This window comes from Haliotis asinina, chromosome 7 (assembly GCF_037392515.1).
Source record: "Haliotis asinina isolate JCU_RB_2024 chromosome 7, JCU_Hal_asi_v2, whole genome shotgun sequence".
Lineage (NCBI taxonomy): Eukaryota > Metazoa > Mollusca > Gastropoda > Lepetellida > Haliotidae > Haliotis > Haliotis asinina.
Genome location: NC_090286.1, coordinates 65688254 through 65705722, shown reverse-complemented (window position 1 = coordinate 65705722; position 17469 = coordinate 65688254). Strand labels below are relative to the sequence as shown.

Below are 17469 nucleotides of genomic sequence, written 5' to 3'. Positions count from 1 at the left end.
CCAAGCCCTCCAGGTCATGACTGTTCAGTGTGCAGAGATGGCCCAGCCCTCTGGGGCATGACTCTTCAGTGTGCAGAGATGGGCCAGTTCTCTGGGGCACGACTCTTCAGTGTGCAGAGATGGCCCAGATGACTCAGTTCTCTGGGGCACAACTATTAGTTGCCATAGTTTTGTGGGTGGATGATATTTGTATTTTTATCTTTTGAAATGTAAAATGAATTGTCCACATTGTTGTGTGTGAACTACATTACAGAGATTAGCTGTAAATCAAAACGTGTGGCATGAGTTGATCTTACACTTCCATATACTGTGTTGATATTATGTATCTTATATGGTGTATCTCTATATCAGACATAAACTCTGAAATTGAAATATGCTAGTAGATTGTAATTTTTCATTGGCAGGCATCACTAATAGGAAAACTTTCCTGGTAATTTCTTTCATTAATTGTGAAAATTGGCAGCTGAATGGTGTTTGTATATACAACAGCAAGTTTGTTAATAGGATATTTTATACAAGTTAAAGTGTTTTTGCCTTTTTATTACTTTTATGCTTTTCTTTCCAATAAATGCAGGAATGCAGATGGTATGATTGCCTTGTTTTATTTCATGTAACTTGTTTACCATGCAGTTAGGTTGCCGTTTAGTTCCAGGAATATAGTTATTGTGGAATTTTAACACTGTCATTTACTAATAAGAATATATATTAATCCAGAAATGAAAATAAGAATAACCCTTAATTTGTTCTATCCTCTCGACACCGTCGATCATTGTGACATCCTACATGTCTTCAAGGGTGTACAGGAGAACTGTGCAGGTTGTGCCCTAGCCCCTCAACACTGGGGATCATTGTGACAGCCTACATGGCTTCAAGGTGTACAGGAGAACTGTACAGGTTGTGCCCTAGCCCTCAACACTGGGGATCGTTGTGACAGCCAGCATGGCTTCAAGGGTGTACAGGAGAACTGTGCAGGTTGTGTCCTAGCCCCACAACACTGGGGATAATTGTGACAGCCTACATGGCTTCAAGGGTGTACAGGAGAACTGTGCAGGTTGTGCCCTAGCCCTTCAACACTGGGGATCATTGTGACAGCCTGCATGGCTTCAAGGGTGTACAGGAGAACTGTGCAGGTTGTGCCCTAGCCCCTCAACACTGGGGATCATTGTGACAGCCTACATGGCTTCAAGGTGTACAGGAGAACTGTGCAAGTTGTGCCCTAGCCCCTCAACACTGGGGATCGTTGTGACAGCCAGCATGGCTTCAAGGGTGTACAGGAGAACTGTGCAGGTTGTGTCCTAGCCCCACAACACTGGGGATAATTGTGACAGCCTACATGGCTTCAAGGGTGTACAGGAGAACTGTGCAGGTTGTGTCCTAGCCCCTCAACACTGGGGATCATTGTGACAGCCTACATGGCTACAAGGGTGTACAGGAGAACTGTACAGGTTGTGCCCTAGCCCAGAGATGCCAAACTCTACGATTTTATCGTAGTCGCTACAAATTTCAAACTACAAACTTCAAACTATGCCAATATGATTCCACTAGAAATCCTACAAAAATTGAATGAAATGCATTAAAATTCGGACATATAGACTAAAACATACATTTTCAACGATGTGCCGCAGGTTCAAGTCTCTTCTTGTCCGAGACAAATATGATGCGACAGAGTTGTCGTAAAATGCTGTTTATTACCCACGTGGTACTTCGTAAAGGTGTTTCATAACAAAGTGTTATGACACGTGTGTCATAACACCTTCGAGTGAGAATGAAGATTTTTATGGATATCAACTTCTTTATGAGAGAACACAACGTTTCGGAGTTAATGCTTACTCCTTCATCAGGTGATTGAGAAAGGGATACAGAGGTGTATTTATACAGGGATGAGAAATTTCCGCGGATCCGCGGAAATCCGCGTTTTTTTACATCCCCAGGGTCATTTTTCTGAAACGTCTAAATATATATACAGTGTTAATATTGATTTTAGAAGCCATATTTAGTGTGTAAAATGCCAAAATCCCCAGACCCCCGACTAGTTTTCAGCTGTAAATGAAAATTTCCATTCTCATCCCTGTTTATATGTACAGGTAAAACAATAACAAAGTAACAAGTGGAATGAGTTAACGAAAGCTAGTATAAACAAGCACTGATAGGAAGCCGATAGTTAAGATAACAATGATGGAAGCCAATGGTAATGCATTACAGTTGATTGGATATGTTTACATAACACAGATACGGGGTAAGGACGATGTACATGATTGGGGATGAGGATGGAAGCCAATGGTGATACATTACGCATGATAGGATGATGTACATAACACACGATAGGGGGTGAGCATGTTTACATGAGGGTTGATGATGTACAAACACAAGTAGGTAAGGATGTACTCGGGTAGATTGGCTATACATGAATTACATAGATAGAATGTACATAGGTAGATGAGATTAATTTATCAATAAGTCCCAGGCACTTGGTAGGTACACTCCTTGGTCGCGGTTGATGGCTGGTTTCTGTCTCCGGATCTCGATGGCCTCTTGCAGTTTCCTTTGGCGCCAGTTGTTGTTGTTGGTAGATAGTATCCAAGTGTCCTCCCATCGAATTGAGTGTTCAGGGTTCTTGAGAATGTGTTCAGAGATGGCCGATTTCTGGTCGAGTTTCCTGACTGAGGTCTGATGTTCCTTCATTCTGGTGTTGATTGGTCTCAGCGTTTCTCCAATGTATAGGTCGCCACAGTTGCAAGGGATCTGGTAGATGCATCCTCTCGGGTTAGGGTGTTCACAGCTGGGTCCTTTACCGTTGGCTTTTAGGTAGGTCTTGATGGTCTTGCCACTGGAGAAGGTGACATCGATGCTGGCTTTGGTCTTGATGAGGCGTGATATTTGATGACTGATGGGGCCAAGGTAGGGTATGGTTACTCTGATGGGTGATGGAGAAGGTTTGGGGCGGGGTTCTCGGTCCTTAAGGGTCTTGTTGATGGTGGCTGTGACGAGCTGGGGAGGGTAACCGTTGAGTGTGGTGAATGTCTTTCTGAGGTGGTCCAGTTCATTGTTTAGGGCATCGGGGTGGCAGAGGGCTTTGGCACGTCTGGTAAGGGTGGCGATGATAGCTTGCTTGATCTGAGGATGGTGGCAGGAGTTGTAGTGGATGTACTGGTCGGTGTGCGTCGGCTTGCGGTATACTGAGGTTCTGAGTCCATCGTCTGTGGCGTGGAGGGATACATCAAGGAAGGGCAGGTGTTGGTTGGTCTCAGTCTCCATGGTGAACTTGATTCTTGGATGTTGGTCGTTGAGGTGGTTGAGGAGCTCGCTGGGGTCGTTGTCATTGGCAATGGTGGTGAAGGTGTCGTCGACTTTGCGGTACCAACAGAGGGGCTGGAACGGAGCTGTGGAGAGGGCTGCTTCCTCGAAGGAGGTCATGAAGATTTCTGTAATGAGAGGAGAAAGAGGTGAGTCCATGGGGAGACCGTGGATCTGCTTGTATATCTTACCATTAAATGTGAAGTAGGAGGTGTCAAAGCAGCTGCGGGCGAGGTTGATGATGCTGTCTATGGTGAGGTGGGTGTCCAAGTCATCTATCCTGTTGGCTAACTTGCTGCGAAGGATGTCCAGGGCTTCTTCTAGTGGGATGTTGGTAAAGAGGTCCACGACGTCGTAGCTGACCATGGTGCCTGTAAGGTTGGATTCTTTCAGCTGGTTGACAAAGGATGAAGAGTCGCTGATGTAGGACTTGCCATCTTTGCCAAATGGAGCGAGGAGACGTGAGAGGAACTGGGCGGTGTTGTAGAAAACTGAACCTCTGGAGCAGACTAGGATCCGGGCTTTGGGCAGGTTCTTGTGGATCTTGATGGTAGCTCTTCCGTATGGGGCTTGGGAGTTGATAGGGTTCAGCTGGTTGAAGATGATGTCGTTGATTTCTCTCTTCTCATGAAGGTCCTTCAGGGTTTTCTTGTGTTGTCTTTCCAGTCTGGCCGTTGGATCTTTCTTGATGTTGAGGTAGGTGGTGGTGTCTGAGAGGCTGTTGTTGACGAGCTCGAGGAATTCCGGGGTGTCCATGATGACTGCTGCTTTGCCCTTGTCAGCTTCGGTGATGGTGATGGTGTCATCCTTCTTGAGTTCGGTGATGGCCTGTCTCTCTTGGTGCATGAGGTTGGAGCGGGGCTTGGGAGCTTGCTTGATGGTGTCTATAATCTGGTGTCGGAGATAGTCTACGTTGCCATTGGGAGCCAGTTGTTGAAGTCCACTTTCTATGGTTTCTATGGTATCCCATCATCTGTAATGTATTACCATTGGCTTCTATCATTGTTATCATAACTGTCGGGTTCCAATCAGCGCTTGTTTATACTGGCTTCCAGCTTTCGTTAAGTCATCCCACTTGTTACTTTGTTATTGTTTTACCTGTACATATAAATATAGCCCTGTACCCCATTCTCAATCACCTGATGAAGGAGTAAGCATTAACTCCGAAACGTTGTGTTCTCATATAAAGAAGTTGATATCCATAAAATCTTCATTCTTATGCATTTCACTTCTAAATGCCCTTGAAAGACTTGATCATTGAGACAGCCTACATGGCTTCAAGGGTGTACAGGAGAACTGTGCACATTGTGCCCTTGTGACAGCTTACATGGCTACAGCTGACAAGTTTTTTTTCAAACCAAAATTGAATCCCTGGACATGATGGTATTTGATGAACACTGGTTTCAACCCTAAATTTGGCAAGAATAATATTGTTGGTTTGTCTATGTCTGAACAACAATCCCAACATCTTGGCCATTACTGTCATTACAAGCAGGAATGATGAAATACCAATAATCAGTCTGTCACACAGTCCCTGAACCACATTATTTTCCCCAACAGCCTAGTCCTGCCTGCCGTGCTAAAGCTATAAATAGAGATGGCCCAGGTTCAGGATCTCCTTTTCCATTTGAAGATCACATATACTGTAGGGGGTACAAATACATAAATTATTTACTTGCATTATTATAAATGAAACCTCTTTAAATCACTCATTTTGATGTTTGGTTACCATAAATCACCTTTTTACAAATGTACAATTCTATCCCGCAAACGAAATTTCAGCCAATCAGATGGGTGCGCCTCGGTGACTAATGTGAGGTATGCTTATGTTGGCAGCTGTAGAATTCATGTACAAACCAGAATCTAATTGATTCTCAAACTGACTTTAGACCGTGACACCAAGATTTTAAGAAATGGTGGCGCCCTTCTTACACATTTTCTGTACAACTAACTGAAAGTCCTCCCTCACATTACGTCAGTGCGTTTTGCTGTAGTGCTCTGGCGACAGAGTTTATGTAACCTGTTTGTGGTTTCGTTGGGGGCTGAGGGTGAGGCAGACGACTTTTGCAACTTTTAATCGCTCGGTGTTAATTGATCACAAGATTTTGAGAATGAATTTGGTGTTCTGCTTAAGACTAACCAGAAGGCTTTCATATGTAATGGTTAAAAGAGTACAAAAGCAAAAGTTTATTTGTTCTTGAATGTGTTTGTTTGTTACAATCAAAATTATAGATTCAGAGACTAACCGTTAGTCTAACTGATAACTGACAAGTATGGCATTTTTACAATTAACATCTTGGTCTTTACTAAACAAACTTAAGCACAAAAGTGATTGAATTATTGAAATTCCTCCAGTGTGTTGGCAAGAGAATTAACATAGTGTAACAGGTATGTTTGGTAGTGACATTCCTATCTTTCAGCACGGTCCTTGGTTAGGTCAGGTTCTCAGTGTTGACTACTGTCAGCCTTGTGGAACCAGGTCACCAGGATATCGACGCTGCACTATAGATCCAGGGACACTTCATTTCTGTTCAGATTTTCAGGTTCTTGAGAAGCTTGTAGAAGTTGGTATTCAGGAATATGACAAAGTGTTATTGAAGTCAACTTCTTTATGGTTAGACTTCATTATGCTTTACACATGTTTCTGGGCTATTCATTGCCACATTTGTCAGGTGGATAGAACTTACTCTCAGATTTTCACATTGAATTAATACTTCTTTTGCATGTCTTTTGCACATTCTTTTGCACATCTCAGAATGAGCATGGTAAGGCGATAGATAAATCATCAAGCAAAGTCGCTTGCTCACCCACTCACTCAGATATTTTCAGCTGTAACCACAGAGTGTAATAATGTGTTGCATTGCAGGTATCACAAATACAGATGTGCCGATCCTGAAAGATCCACCTTTGATTTTCAAGTCCCAGAATTCCATTGGAAGTGCAACTAATTCTATTTCTAAAGTAACTGTGACTCCAAAGAAGGAGCCTGTTAGAGGTTTTGAACCTGTGGTTGCCACATCAACCAAGAGTGATGAAAGACTTGCCCCTCAGGTGGCCACAAGCTGTGATAATGTGACTGTTGGCCTTGGAGGAGCAGCAGCGAGTACATCCGAGACAATGCTTGGGGAGTCGACAGTGCCATTGGCATCCAGTTCTTCTTCCAGCCTCCTCACACCTAAGAAAGATCCATCGTATCGGCCGCCTTTACCAAAGTCATCGTCAAAGTAAGTGAAATGACATAAAATGTGAAATGTCTTGCTACAAATCACAGATATAAGGCATGGATTGTATTCCTGTGTAAAGCTATTTCTTACCTGTAACTTGTTAAGGTGTAGTTCGGTTTGCAGGGACCCATGAAGTTCTGGGTTACAACTAATCTTCAGTAAATCCTGCTTGTAAGAGGCGACCAATGGGAGTGTGTGGTCAGGCTTGTTGATCTTGTTGACACATCATCATATCTCTATCGTGCAGCTCTTGCTGTTGATCACTGGATTGTTTGGTCCAGACTCGTTTATTTACTGCCTTATAGCTGGAATATTACTTAGTGCGGTGTAAAACTAAACTCACTCACCCAACATGTGTCCTTCATCTCTGTCCGAAAACCAGGAAGCAGGTCAAGCATGTATATTGCCTCTAACATCTCTCATCTAAATTTATCTTTACTGTAATTGTTTCATCTTTCAGAAGTAAACAAAAAATAAATGTACAGGAAGAATATTCCAAACGACAAGGTGACATGGAGCTGTTGAACCTAGTGGTTATAGGTAAGTTGGAGACTTAAGCAGAGTGAAATCAGTCTGTAAGTCTTGTAAGGTGACATTATGAGGTATGTATGTCCTTTCATTGTGCTGTAATCCCGGTCACTGAAAGTATACTCTGCATTTTGTGTGACTGACATGCTGTGAATCTGGTAGTGTGAAATTATCCTGTGAATCCTGTAAGGTGTGATTTAGCCCAATGGTTAAAGTGCCTGTTTTTCACACTGAAGAGCTTGGCTTGGTTTGTCACATGCACACATTGTATGAAGCCCACTTCTGGTGTCACTCCTGTGATATAGCTGGAATATTATTAAAACTGCTGTACTGTATGTTTTGTGTGTGTGAGACTGTATTTTCTGTAAAGGAGTGGTTAAACTGCTCTAGTTTCAGTGAGTGTTCTCGTCAATGAAGCTACTAGCAGAGCTGTCCCAGTGACTCGTGTTTATTGCAGGTCACGTGGATGCGGGCAAGAGCACACTGATGGGCCACCTGTTGTACCAGCTGGGGTCTGTCAACAAGAAGGCCATGCATAAATATGAACAGGAGTCAAAGAAGTTGGGCAAGGGATCATTTGCATTTGCATGGGTGCTTGATGAAACAGAGGAGGAGAGGTAGGTGGCACCACACATCAGTCAGCCCTGCACAATTGTGCAATAACTAGACATAGTCCCTCAGGAAAATAATGTTTACTTTTCATCTCTTGGATGTATGTATTATATTTACTCATTTACCAAAGCTACATTTTATTCTGAGGCATTTCTGACAAGGAAAAAAACAATGTGTTGTGTCCTGACCAATGATGTTGTTGCTAACATAGCACCTTTTGTCGTCAGGACACGCGGGGTGACGATGGATGTGGCACAGACAAAGTTTCAGACACCAAAGAAGATTGTGACTCTGCTGGATGCTCCAGGCCATAAAGATTTCATTCCAAATATGATCACTGGTCAGTAGTGATGATTTCATACTCAGTGATCACTGGTCAGTAGTGATGATTTCATACTCAATGATCACTGGTGAGTAGTGATGATTTCATACTCAGTGATCACTGGTCAGTACTGATGATTTCATACTCAATGATCACTGGTCAGTAGTGATGATTTCATACTCTATGATCACTGGTCAGTAGTGATGATTTCATACTCTATGATCACTGGTCAGTAGTGATGATTTCATACTCTATGATCACTGGTCAGTAGTGATGATTTCATACTCAATGATCACTGGTCAGTAGTGATGATTTCATACTCTATGATCACTGGTCAGTAGTGATGATTTCATACTCTATGATCACTGGTCAGTAGTGATGATTTCATACTCTGTCTGTGGGGACATGACAATGTCGTCGCTATATCTCTAATCCAGCGTTTACTTGTCTCAGTGTGGTAACTGACTTGTGAAGAATTCGTTAGTCTTCAGCAACCCATGCTTGTCGTGAGAGGTGACTTTCAGGGTTGCTGGTGAGTACGTGCCATCATATCCCAAAGATCAGTGCTCATGCTGTTGTTCACTTGATTATCTTACTCAGACCTGATTGTTTAAAGTGCTGAGTGTGGGTAAAGCAACAGACACTGTGGTAACCAGCATTCTCAGTTTTAGTGCCCTTGACAGGCACTTCAATAGGAAAGGTGTGTGCCGGCCTAATCAGCCGCTCTGTAAAACCCAGGGAATGATTTTGTGAACAATGACCCATGCAAGGATATGCTGACAGTTGAGGCTGACAGACTGGTACTTCTTCATATATTGTTATTCTGTACAATTCTTTCTGTCTAGTCCATATTGATTCTTCTGATTCATAGTGACCTCTCTCTCCAGGAACGGCCCAGGCTGATGTTGCTATTTTAGTGATCAATGCCACAAAGGGAGAATTTGAGACTGGCTTCGAGACTGGTGGTCAAACCCGCGAACATGCGCTACTGGCCAGATCACTGGGTATGTTACGCTTAGTCTTATTGTTTACCTGTGAGGAAGATGAAAGTAGCAGTTAGTGATATGGTTAGAGAAAATATATATGTGATAACTCTAGAACCAAATAGTTTGTATCAGTAATCATTCTGCTGTAACAGTATGTTTGGAATGTGCACTGTTGTGAAGCTATAGTGTCTGCCCTTGGTCAACAGGTGTTGCCCAGATAATAGTGGCCGTAAACAAGATGGACACTGTTGATTGGTCAGAGGATAGGTATAATGAGGTGGTCAAGAAGATTGGTCAGTTCCTCAAGCAAGCCGGGTTCCGGGAAGGGGATGTGTCGTTTGTGCCGTGCAGTGGTCTAGGTGGTGAGAATCTCACCCACACTGTGAAAGAACCCAAGCTAGCAGCCTGGTACAAGGGACCCACGCTTTCTGAGCAGATTGGTAGGTGATGGCCAGCTTTAACACTTAATAGTTGTATGTACACAATATAGAACTGGTTTGTGCAATACATGCTTGTCATAAGAGGTGACTAAAGAGAATATCTGATTTGACTTATGCATTGTATTCCAGTGTAAGTTTCAGACCACTTTCACATAGACTCCAAAACATCCAGGAGTGATTTGGTCCCTGTGCAACCTAAGCTTGCTGCAAGATCCACTAATGGGATCAGGTGGTCAGACTCACCTACTTGCTTGATGCATGTCATCCTTTCCCAATTTTTTGTGTAAAATGATGTCCAGGTCAATCACTGGATTGTCTGGTCCAGACTCAATTATTTACAGACTGCTCTCATATAGCTAGGAAATTGCTAAGCTAAGCATGGTGGAAGACAAGAAACAAACAAATCATACCCATGGGATTTTGTTTAGAGAGTTGTTCAGTAACAGAACAAAACATACACATGGGATTTTGTTTAGAGAGTTGTTCAGTAACAGAACAAATCATACACATGGGATTTTGTTTAGAGAGTTGTTCAGTAACAGAACAAATCATACACATGGGATTTTGTTTAGAGAGTTGTTCAGTAACAGAACAAAACATACACATGGGATTTTGTTTAGAGAGTTGTTCAGTAACAGAACAAAACATACACATGGGATTTTGTTTAGAGAGTTGTTCAGTAACAGAACAAAACATACACATGGGATTTTGTTTAGAGAGTTGTTCAGTAACAGAACAAAACATACACATGGGATTTTGTTTAGAGAGTTGTTCAGTAACAGAACAAAACATACCCATGGGATTTTGTTTAGAGAGTTGTTCAGTAACAGAACAAAACATACACATGGGATTTTGTTTAGAGAGTTGTTCAGTAACAGAACAAATCATACACATGGGATTTTGTTTAGAGAGTTGTTCAGTAACAGAACAAATCATACACATGGGATTTTGTTTAGAGAGTTGTTCAGTAACAGAACAAAACATACCCATGGGATTTTGTTTAGAGAGTTGTTCAGTAACAGAACAAAACATACACATGGGATTTTGTTTAGAGAGTTGTTCAGTAACAGAACAAAACATACACATGGGATTTTGTTTAGAGAGTTGTTCAGTAACAGAACAAAACATACACATGGGATTTTGTTTAGAGAGTTGTTCAGTAACAGAACAAATCATACACATGGGATTTTGTTTAGAGAGTTGTTCAGTAACAGAACAAAACATACACATGGGATTTTGTTTAGAGAGTTGTTCAGTAACAGAACAAAACATACACATGGGATTTTGTTTAGAGAGTTGTTCAGTAACAGAACAAAACATACACATGGGATTTTGTTTAGAGAGTTGTTCAGTAACAGAACAAAACATACACATGGGATTTTGTTTAGAGAGTTGTTCAGTAACAGAACAAAACATACTGTTTATATAGTTTATATACTTAATGGAGACTGTTGTCCGGTGTTGGTCTTGCTGAATACCTAGTTCTGTTTCCAAACACTGATTCAACTACAGGCACTGGCAGACAGATAAAGTTCTGATTACCAATTTACAAGTGAGATGATTGTATTTGTCCTCTGTTACAGATAAGTTTAAGTCACTGGAGCGCCCAATCGACAAGCCATTCCGCCTGAATGTAGGGGATGTGTTCAAGGGACAGGGCACTGGCTTCAGGATCTCTGGAAGAATAGGTGCTGGCTACGTTCAGGCAGGAGACAGAGTCATCGTCATGCCTGGCAACGTCACTGCCACTGTCAGAAGTAAAGCTCATGTCTTCTTCCTATGTAATGACACAAGGCTTGTGGTGACATCGTAGTATGTCCAGCTGTATGTTAAGCTAGTGATATGCCTAGTGATTGTACTGATCATGACACAAGGCTTGTGTTGACATCGCATTTTGTCCAGCTGTATGTTAAGCTAGTGACAATGATATAACTAGTGATTGTACTGATCATGACACAAGGATTGTGGTGACATCGTAGTGTGTCCAGCTGTATGTTAAGCTAGTGACAATGATATGACTAGTGATTGTACTGATCATGACACAAGGCTTGTGGTGACATCTTAGTGTGTCCAGCTGTATGTTAAGCTAGTGACAATGATATAACTAGTGATTGTACTGATCATGACACAAGGCTTCTGGTGACATCGTAGTATGTCCAGCTGTATGTTAAGCTAGTGACAATGATATAACTAGTGATTGTACTGATCATGACACAAGGCTTGTGGTGACATCGTAGTATGTCCAGCTGTATGTTAAGCTAGTGACAATGATATAACTAGTGATTGTACTGATCATGACACAAGGCTTGTGGTGACATTGGCAATATGTCCAGCTGTATGTTAAGCTAGTGACAATGATATAACTAGTGATTGTACTGACCTTGACACAAGGCTTGTGGTGATATTGGCAATATGTCCAGCTGTATGTTAAGCTAGTGACAATGATATGACTAGTGATTGTACTGACCATGACACAAGGCTTGTGGTGACATTGGCAATATGTCCAGCTGTATGTTAAGCTAGTGACAATGATATAACTAGTGATTGTACTGACCTTGACACAAGGCTTGTGGTGACATCGTAGTGTGTCCAGCTGTATGTTAAGCTAGTGACAATAATATAACTAGTGATTGTACTGATCTTGACACAAGGCTTCTGGTGACATCTTAGTGTGTCCAGCTGTATGTTAAACTAGTGACAATGATATGACTAGTGATTGTACTGACCTTGACACAAGGCTTGTGGTGACATCGTAGTGTGTCCAGCTGTATGTTAAGCTAGTGACAATGATATAACTAGTGATTGTACTGACCTTGACACAAGGCTTGTGGTGACATCGTAGTATGTCCAGCTGTATGTTAAGCTAGTGACAATAATATAACTAGTGATTGTACTGACCATGACACAAGGATTTTGGTGACATCGTAGTGTGTCCAGCTGTATGTTAAGCTAGTGACAATGATATAACTAGTGATTGTACTGATCTTGACACAAGGCTTGTGGTGACATCGTAGTATGTCCAGCTGTATGTTAAGCTAGTGACAATGATATAACTAGTGATTGTACTGATCATGATTCAAGCTTGGAGGCAGCCTTGAAATGGTGATTCTAACATCCTGGGAGCTTTCGAAGTAATTTTCCAATTCAAAGTTGCATCCTTTTGTCCCTGTTTTGCAGACAAGTAAAGGATGTATTTCTCTTTGTTTCAGATGTATTCATAGATGAGATGCCAGTGCAGGTGGCATTTGCTGGTGACCATGTGACTGTTTTGATCAGTGGGATAGACATAGCCAATGTAAATATAGGTATGTGCTACAGCCAGTATAAATACAGGTATGTGTTACAGCCAGTATAAATACAGGTATGTGTTACAGCCAGTATAAACACAGGTATGTGTTACAGCCAGTATAAATATAGGTATGTGTTACAGCCATTGTAGACAGAGGTGTGTATTATATCCAGTGTTATTACAGGTATGTATTAAAGTCAATTTGAATGTAGTTATGTATTGCAGCCAGTATACATATAGGTATGTATTTCAGCCAATGTAAATAGAGGTATGTATTTCAGCGGATGTGAATATTGGTATGTGTTAAATCTGATATAAATGAAGGTATGTATTAAATACGATGAAAGTGAAGGTAAGTGTTGAATCTGATGTAAATGTAGGTATATGTTAAATCCAATGTAAATGTAGGTATGTTTTATATCAAATGTACATGTAGGTACGTGTTAAATTTGATGTAAATGTAAGTATGCATTAAGTCTGATGTAAATGGACATATGTATTCAAGCTGATGTAAGTGAAGCTATCTTTCAAATCTGATCTTAATGTAAGGTGTATATTAACTCCAATGTGATATGATATAAATGTAGCATGTATTATTACCCCCTGGGAAAAGGGGTGTGAAAGGGGCATACAGCATTAGGCTCTGTCTGTCTGTTTGTACATATGTTCAAACAAATTGGAATATAAGAACCCTTCACTAACTTCTCTCATGTTTGGTACCTAGGTTCATCATAGTGAAAGGCAGGTCTCAATGAAGTTTTGTGGCCCTTACCTTCATATCAAGGTCACAATGGGACTTTAACCTTTTACCCTTGTCAGGGAGATATCTCAAGAACCATTCCTAGAATTTTCTTCATATTCTACACCAAGTTTATTCTAGATAAGGAGCGGGGCTCAGTCGATTTTTGTGACTTTCACTTAATTTTCAAGGTCATGACGACATTTTGAAGATTTCAGCAGGTGTGTTACGAGGGAGGAGCGCAGAGAAAGGAACAAGCAGGTGTGCGAGAAAGCATGGAGACAGCACAGCACAGGTTCATGAATAAATAACTTTCTCGGCACTTGTGCATGTGCTTCTCAAACACCTGGCTGTGCCTTTCTTTGCACTCCTCCCTTGTAATAAACACTGAACTGTGTCAATATTTAATGATAGTTTGTGAAACAACTTTTTTATTATTAAGACAAAAATTATGCAAAAACCTCACAGAGCTGGTAAGATGTGTAGATTACAATCAGTGTTTCATTAAGTATGTTATGCTTATTAGTTTTTGAGTTACACTGCAATTCATCGGTCTTCTTTTAAGCCAGAGGGACTATACCTTCATTTTTATCACTGTTTAAGTTTAATTTAAAATTTGCAGTGGGCGATTATGTCACCTTAGCGACAATGCTTGTATATATTTAATGTATATGTAGGTATGTTCAGAATGCATCTGATGTAAATGTTGATATGTATTACATAGATCTGAAGTAAATGTATGTGTGTTTGATATAGACCTGATGTAAGTGATGTATTACTAGACCTGGTGTAAATGTAGGCATGTATTATATAGACCCGATGTAAATGTGGGCATGCTGTATATAGACCCGATGTAAATGTGGGCATGCTGTATATAGACCCGATGTAAATGTGGGCATGCTGTATATAGACCCGATGTAAATGTGGGCATGTAGTATATAGACCCGATGTAAATGTGGGCATGCTGTATATAGACCCGATGTAAATGTGGATGTATTGGATTTTGTTTGCTGCATGATAAGTTTCCTCTATGATGTCAGGGAAAGTAAGTGTTTATTGTTTCAGGGAGTGTATTGTGTGATCCAGTCACCCCAGCCAAGTTTTCAACTCGAATTCGTGCCAAGATAGTCATCTTCAACCTGGAAGTGCCCATCACGCGAGGCTACCCGGTATGTACCCCTGGTATTTGTCCATGTTGTACAGAGGTGAACACAGTATGTACCCATAGTGTTTGTCCATGTTGTACACAGGTCTACCCAGTATGTACCCCTAGTGTTTGTCCATGTTGTACCTGTAGTGTTTACAAGAGTTACACACATGACTGAAGCTATGTATGTGTTGTCAGGTGGTGTTCCACTACCAGTCTGTTAGTGAACCAGCTGTGGTTAGACGCCTCCTGGCTCAGCTCAACAAGAGTACTGGCGAGGTGGTGAAGAAGAAGCCAAGGTGAGAAGCCACCTGTATGCCAACTTAGTGTGTACCAGTGACTAAATCAGTGGGAAAATTAGTGTATTGCAACCACTTACTAGATTGTGGTGGATTGTAACTACACAGGAGATTGCAACCACTTTGAGGATTGCAACCATTTTATGGATGGTAACTACATAGTGTAATTCAGTCTAAAGCACTGTTGTGTGGATGGCATCTTCTGTAGTGATAGTATAGAAAAGTATGGTAGTGTGTACCATCTTGGTGTTGGAGAGTTTAGGTGATGGCCAGTTAGGTGTGAGGTTCTTGAGAGCTATTTAGAAGTCGGTATTCTAATATATGACAAATTGTTATTAATGTCAACTTCTTTGCCAACCAAAACCTGCACCATCCCAAGTTAGAATTAACATTCCCTACCAAAGTTAGATTAGCCACCACATCAGTCGACTGCTCAATAAAACTGCCGGTATCGATATGACCTTCAGGTCTGACAAAACACTGAAGACCATTCTGAAGGCCAATGACAGATGTACACCAACCAAGACCACTCATAAGACCAAGGAGTTTACCTACCCAATGCCTTGGAAATCAATTAGATACAAGGCTTCACCAATCACTGGCTAATCCAACGTTACACCATCATCCCACCCTTAGTATCTTATCCTAGCTTTTGTATATTGTTAGACTATCATCCCCCCACTATTGTACACCAATCAAATGCATTGGGGTCTATTGCTTAATCCATTGTAACAACACCATACCAACTTTTGTATATTTTAATTCTCTTTTCATCTGCTATGTTTTAATTGTATATACATGCTTAATATCACCACTCTGACTTCATGTACAATACTAGTATATATATCCTGTTTAACAGTCAGTTAGCATCCATCTGACGAATGGGCAAGGAATAACCCAGAAACGTTGTGAAAACAATAAGGAAGAAAGAAGTTGACATCCATAACATTTTGTCGTATATCAGTTAGATTTTAGGTGGTGTCCAGTTGGTGTGTGCCATCTTGGTGTAAGAGAGTTTAGGTAAGTGGCATCTGAGCTAGAATTTCATTTAAAAAACACCCCATTAATATCAAATTGTGAAACCAGACACCTTTGGTTGTGAAGTCACACATAGGTAAACATGCACCTATGTTTCAGATGCTTGGTGAAGAACACCAGTGCAGTGGTGGAGATCGAGCTGGAGAGGAACATTTGCCTGGAGGAATATAAGGACTTCAAAGACTTGGGGAGGTTCATGCTGAGGGCAGGTGGAGCCACCATTGCTGCAGGCCTGGTGGAGGAGGTACAGTGCATGGAACTTTTGAAGCTGACACGCTGTAAAGTTATGTTCTAAGTGAAATCCTGCTCAAAGTACCAGCAACAACAACTCGCTCCAGGCTGTTTACCTGTTATTTGTTTGTTTCAGATTTTACCTCAAAAGGTGAAAGAAGATCAGTGATGCAGTCTTCCAGATATTCATGACTTGGTGCAATTGTTTGAACTTTTATGCAAAATCTGGCTGGAAAGGAATGTTCATGAAGTACATGTTGTGATTCAAGCATTAATTCGTGCATGAAATCAAAACCAACCAATTCATAAAACCATGTTGGGTGATGGCTGCATATCCGAGCATAATGGCAGAACAGTGCCAATCCAGTGTTCTGAGTGAGAAGGACCAGTGTCCGCTACAGATGAACTGTACAGTCCGTCTGAAACAGATCTGCCTGGTTTCCATACAATCAGTTGCTTTATGGTTAAGTCTACCTCGACATCCTGATATTCATTAATATGTTATCAATTCTTATATGAATATTTAAAATACTTAGTTCTGAGAGGTCAAACAGGTTTCACCGTTACCATTTCTGAAACAGCATGTTTGACATCAACATCACTGCATAAGCTCAAGCAAACAGAAAAATGCTACTTTCCCAGAATATATCTCAAATTTCTTCCTCAATCTCTATGACATATGTTCACTTGAGCATAAACGCAGTACAAAGACAGGAACAGTAGATTCCATGAATTAAGTAAGGTCTTTTACCATTGTCATGCTTGTGGAAGTTGTCGTTCATGTGAGCAGCGCATCGAGCCATAGACATTTGCAGTTTTAAAGACTAGTTCTGGGGAAGGGAGGAGAATAGTGGGTACCCGATTTCCTTTGTATCTCATCCTGCTTGAATCGACTAATGTTTACCGTGTACATTATAGTTTTATTCAATTCAAGTCTGGATGAAAATTGAAGCGGAAGTAATTCATTAATGCTCTTCAATGCTCAATCCAGTGATGCTTCCATCTCGGAACTTATACGTGAGCTCAGTACTGTAGTCTGTGGCTGACGGATTGAAGCACATGGAAGACTTTGACACTTCACTAACGAGGCACCTAGCTGTATGTTATATGACATACATCAAAACACCTGTGTTGATGGAGCGACATTTTATGCTACAAGTTGAAGGCTGTTTTATTGTTTTGTTAAGGAACCTTTATCATGCTGAATTTTGAAATGAATTCTGAAATATGTATTGATGCATGTAATGACTGAAATAAATACAAGTATGGAACTGTGCCTGAAAACAGTCATTGATGTAGACTAGCAGGCACACAGCATGG

The 17469-nt window shown here is 41.1% G+C and overlaps 1 protein-coding gene across 1 annotated transcript in view; it reads left to right on the top strand.

Moving 5' to 3' along the window:
* The window catches only part of LOC137291720 (HBS1-like protein), a 46570-nt gene extending 29137 nt beyond the window's left edge, over nt 1-17433 (top strand). The window contains exons 6-17 of the mRNA XM_067823182.1: nt 6161-6518; nt 6979-7058; nt 7504-7663; nt 7886-7998; nt 8868-8984; nt 9173-9406; nt 10990-11163; nt 12616-12711; nt 14500-14603; nt 14780-14880; nt 16018-16162; nt 16286-17433. Coding sequence (XP_067679283.1) covers nt 6161-6518; nt 6979-7058; nt 7504-7663; nt 7886-7998; nt 8868-8984; nt 9173-9406; nt 10990-11163; nt 12616-12711; nt 14500-14603; nt 14780-14880; nt 16018-16162; nt 16286-16318 — 1715 coding nt within the window. The 3' untranslated portion in view covers nt 16319-17433. The remainder of the gene's footprint in view (nt 1-6160; nt 6519-6978; nt 7059-7503; nt 7664-7885; nt 7999-8867; nt 8985-9172; nt 9407-10989; nt 11164-12615; nt 12712-14499; nt 14604-14779; nt 14881-16017; nt 16163-16285) is intronic.
* The last annotated feature ends 36 nt before the right edge of the window (nt 17434-17469 follow it).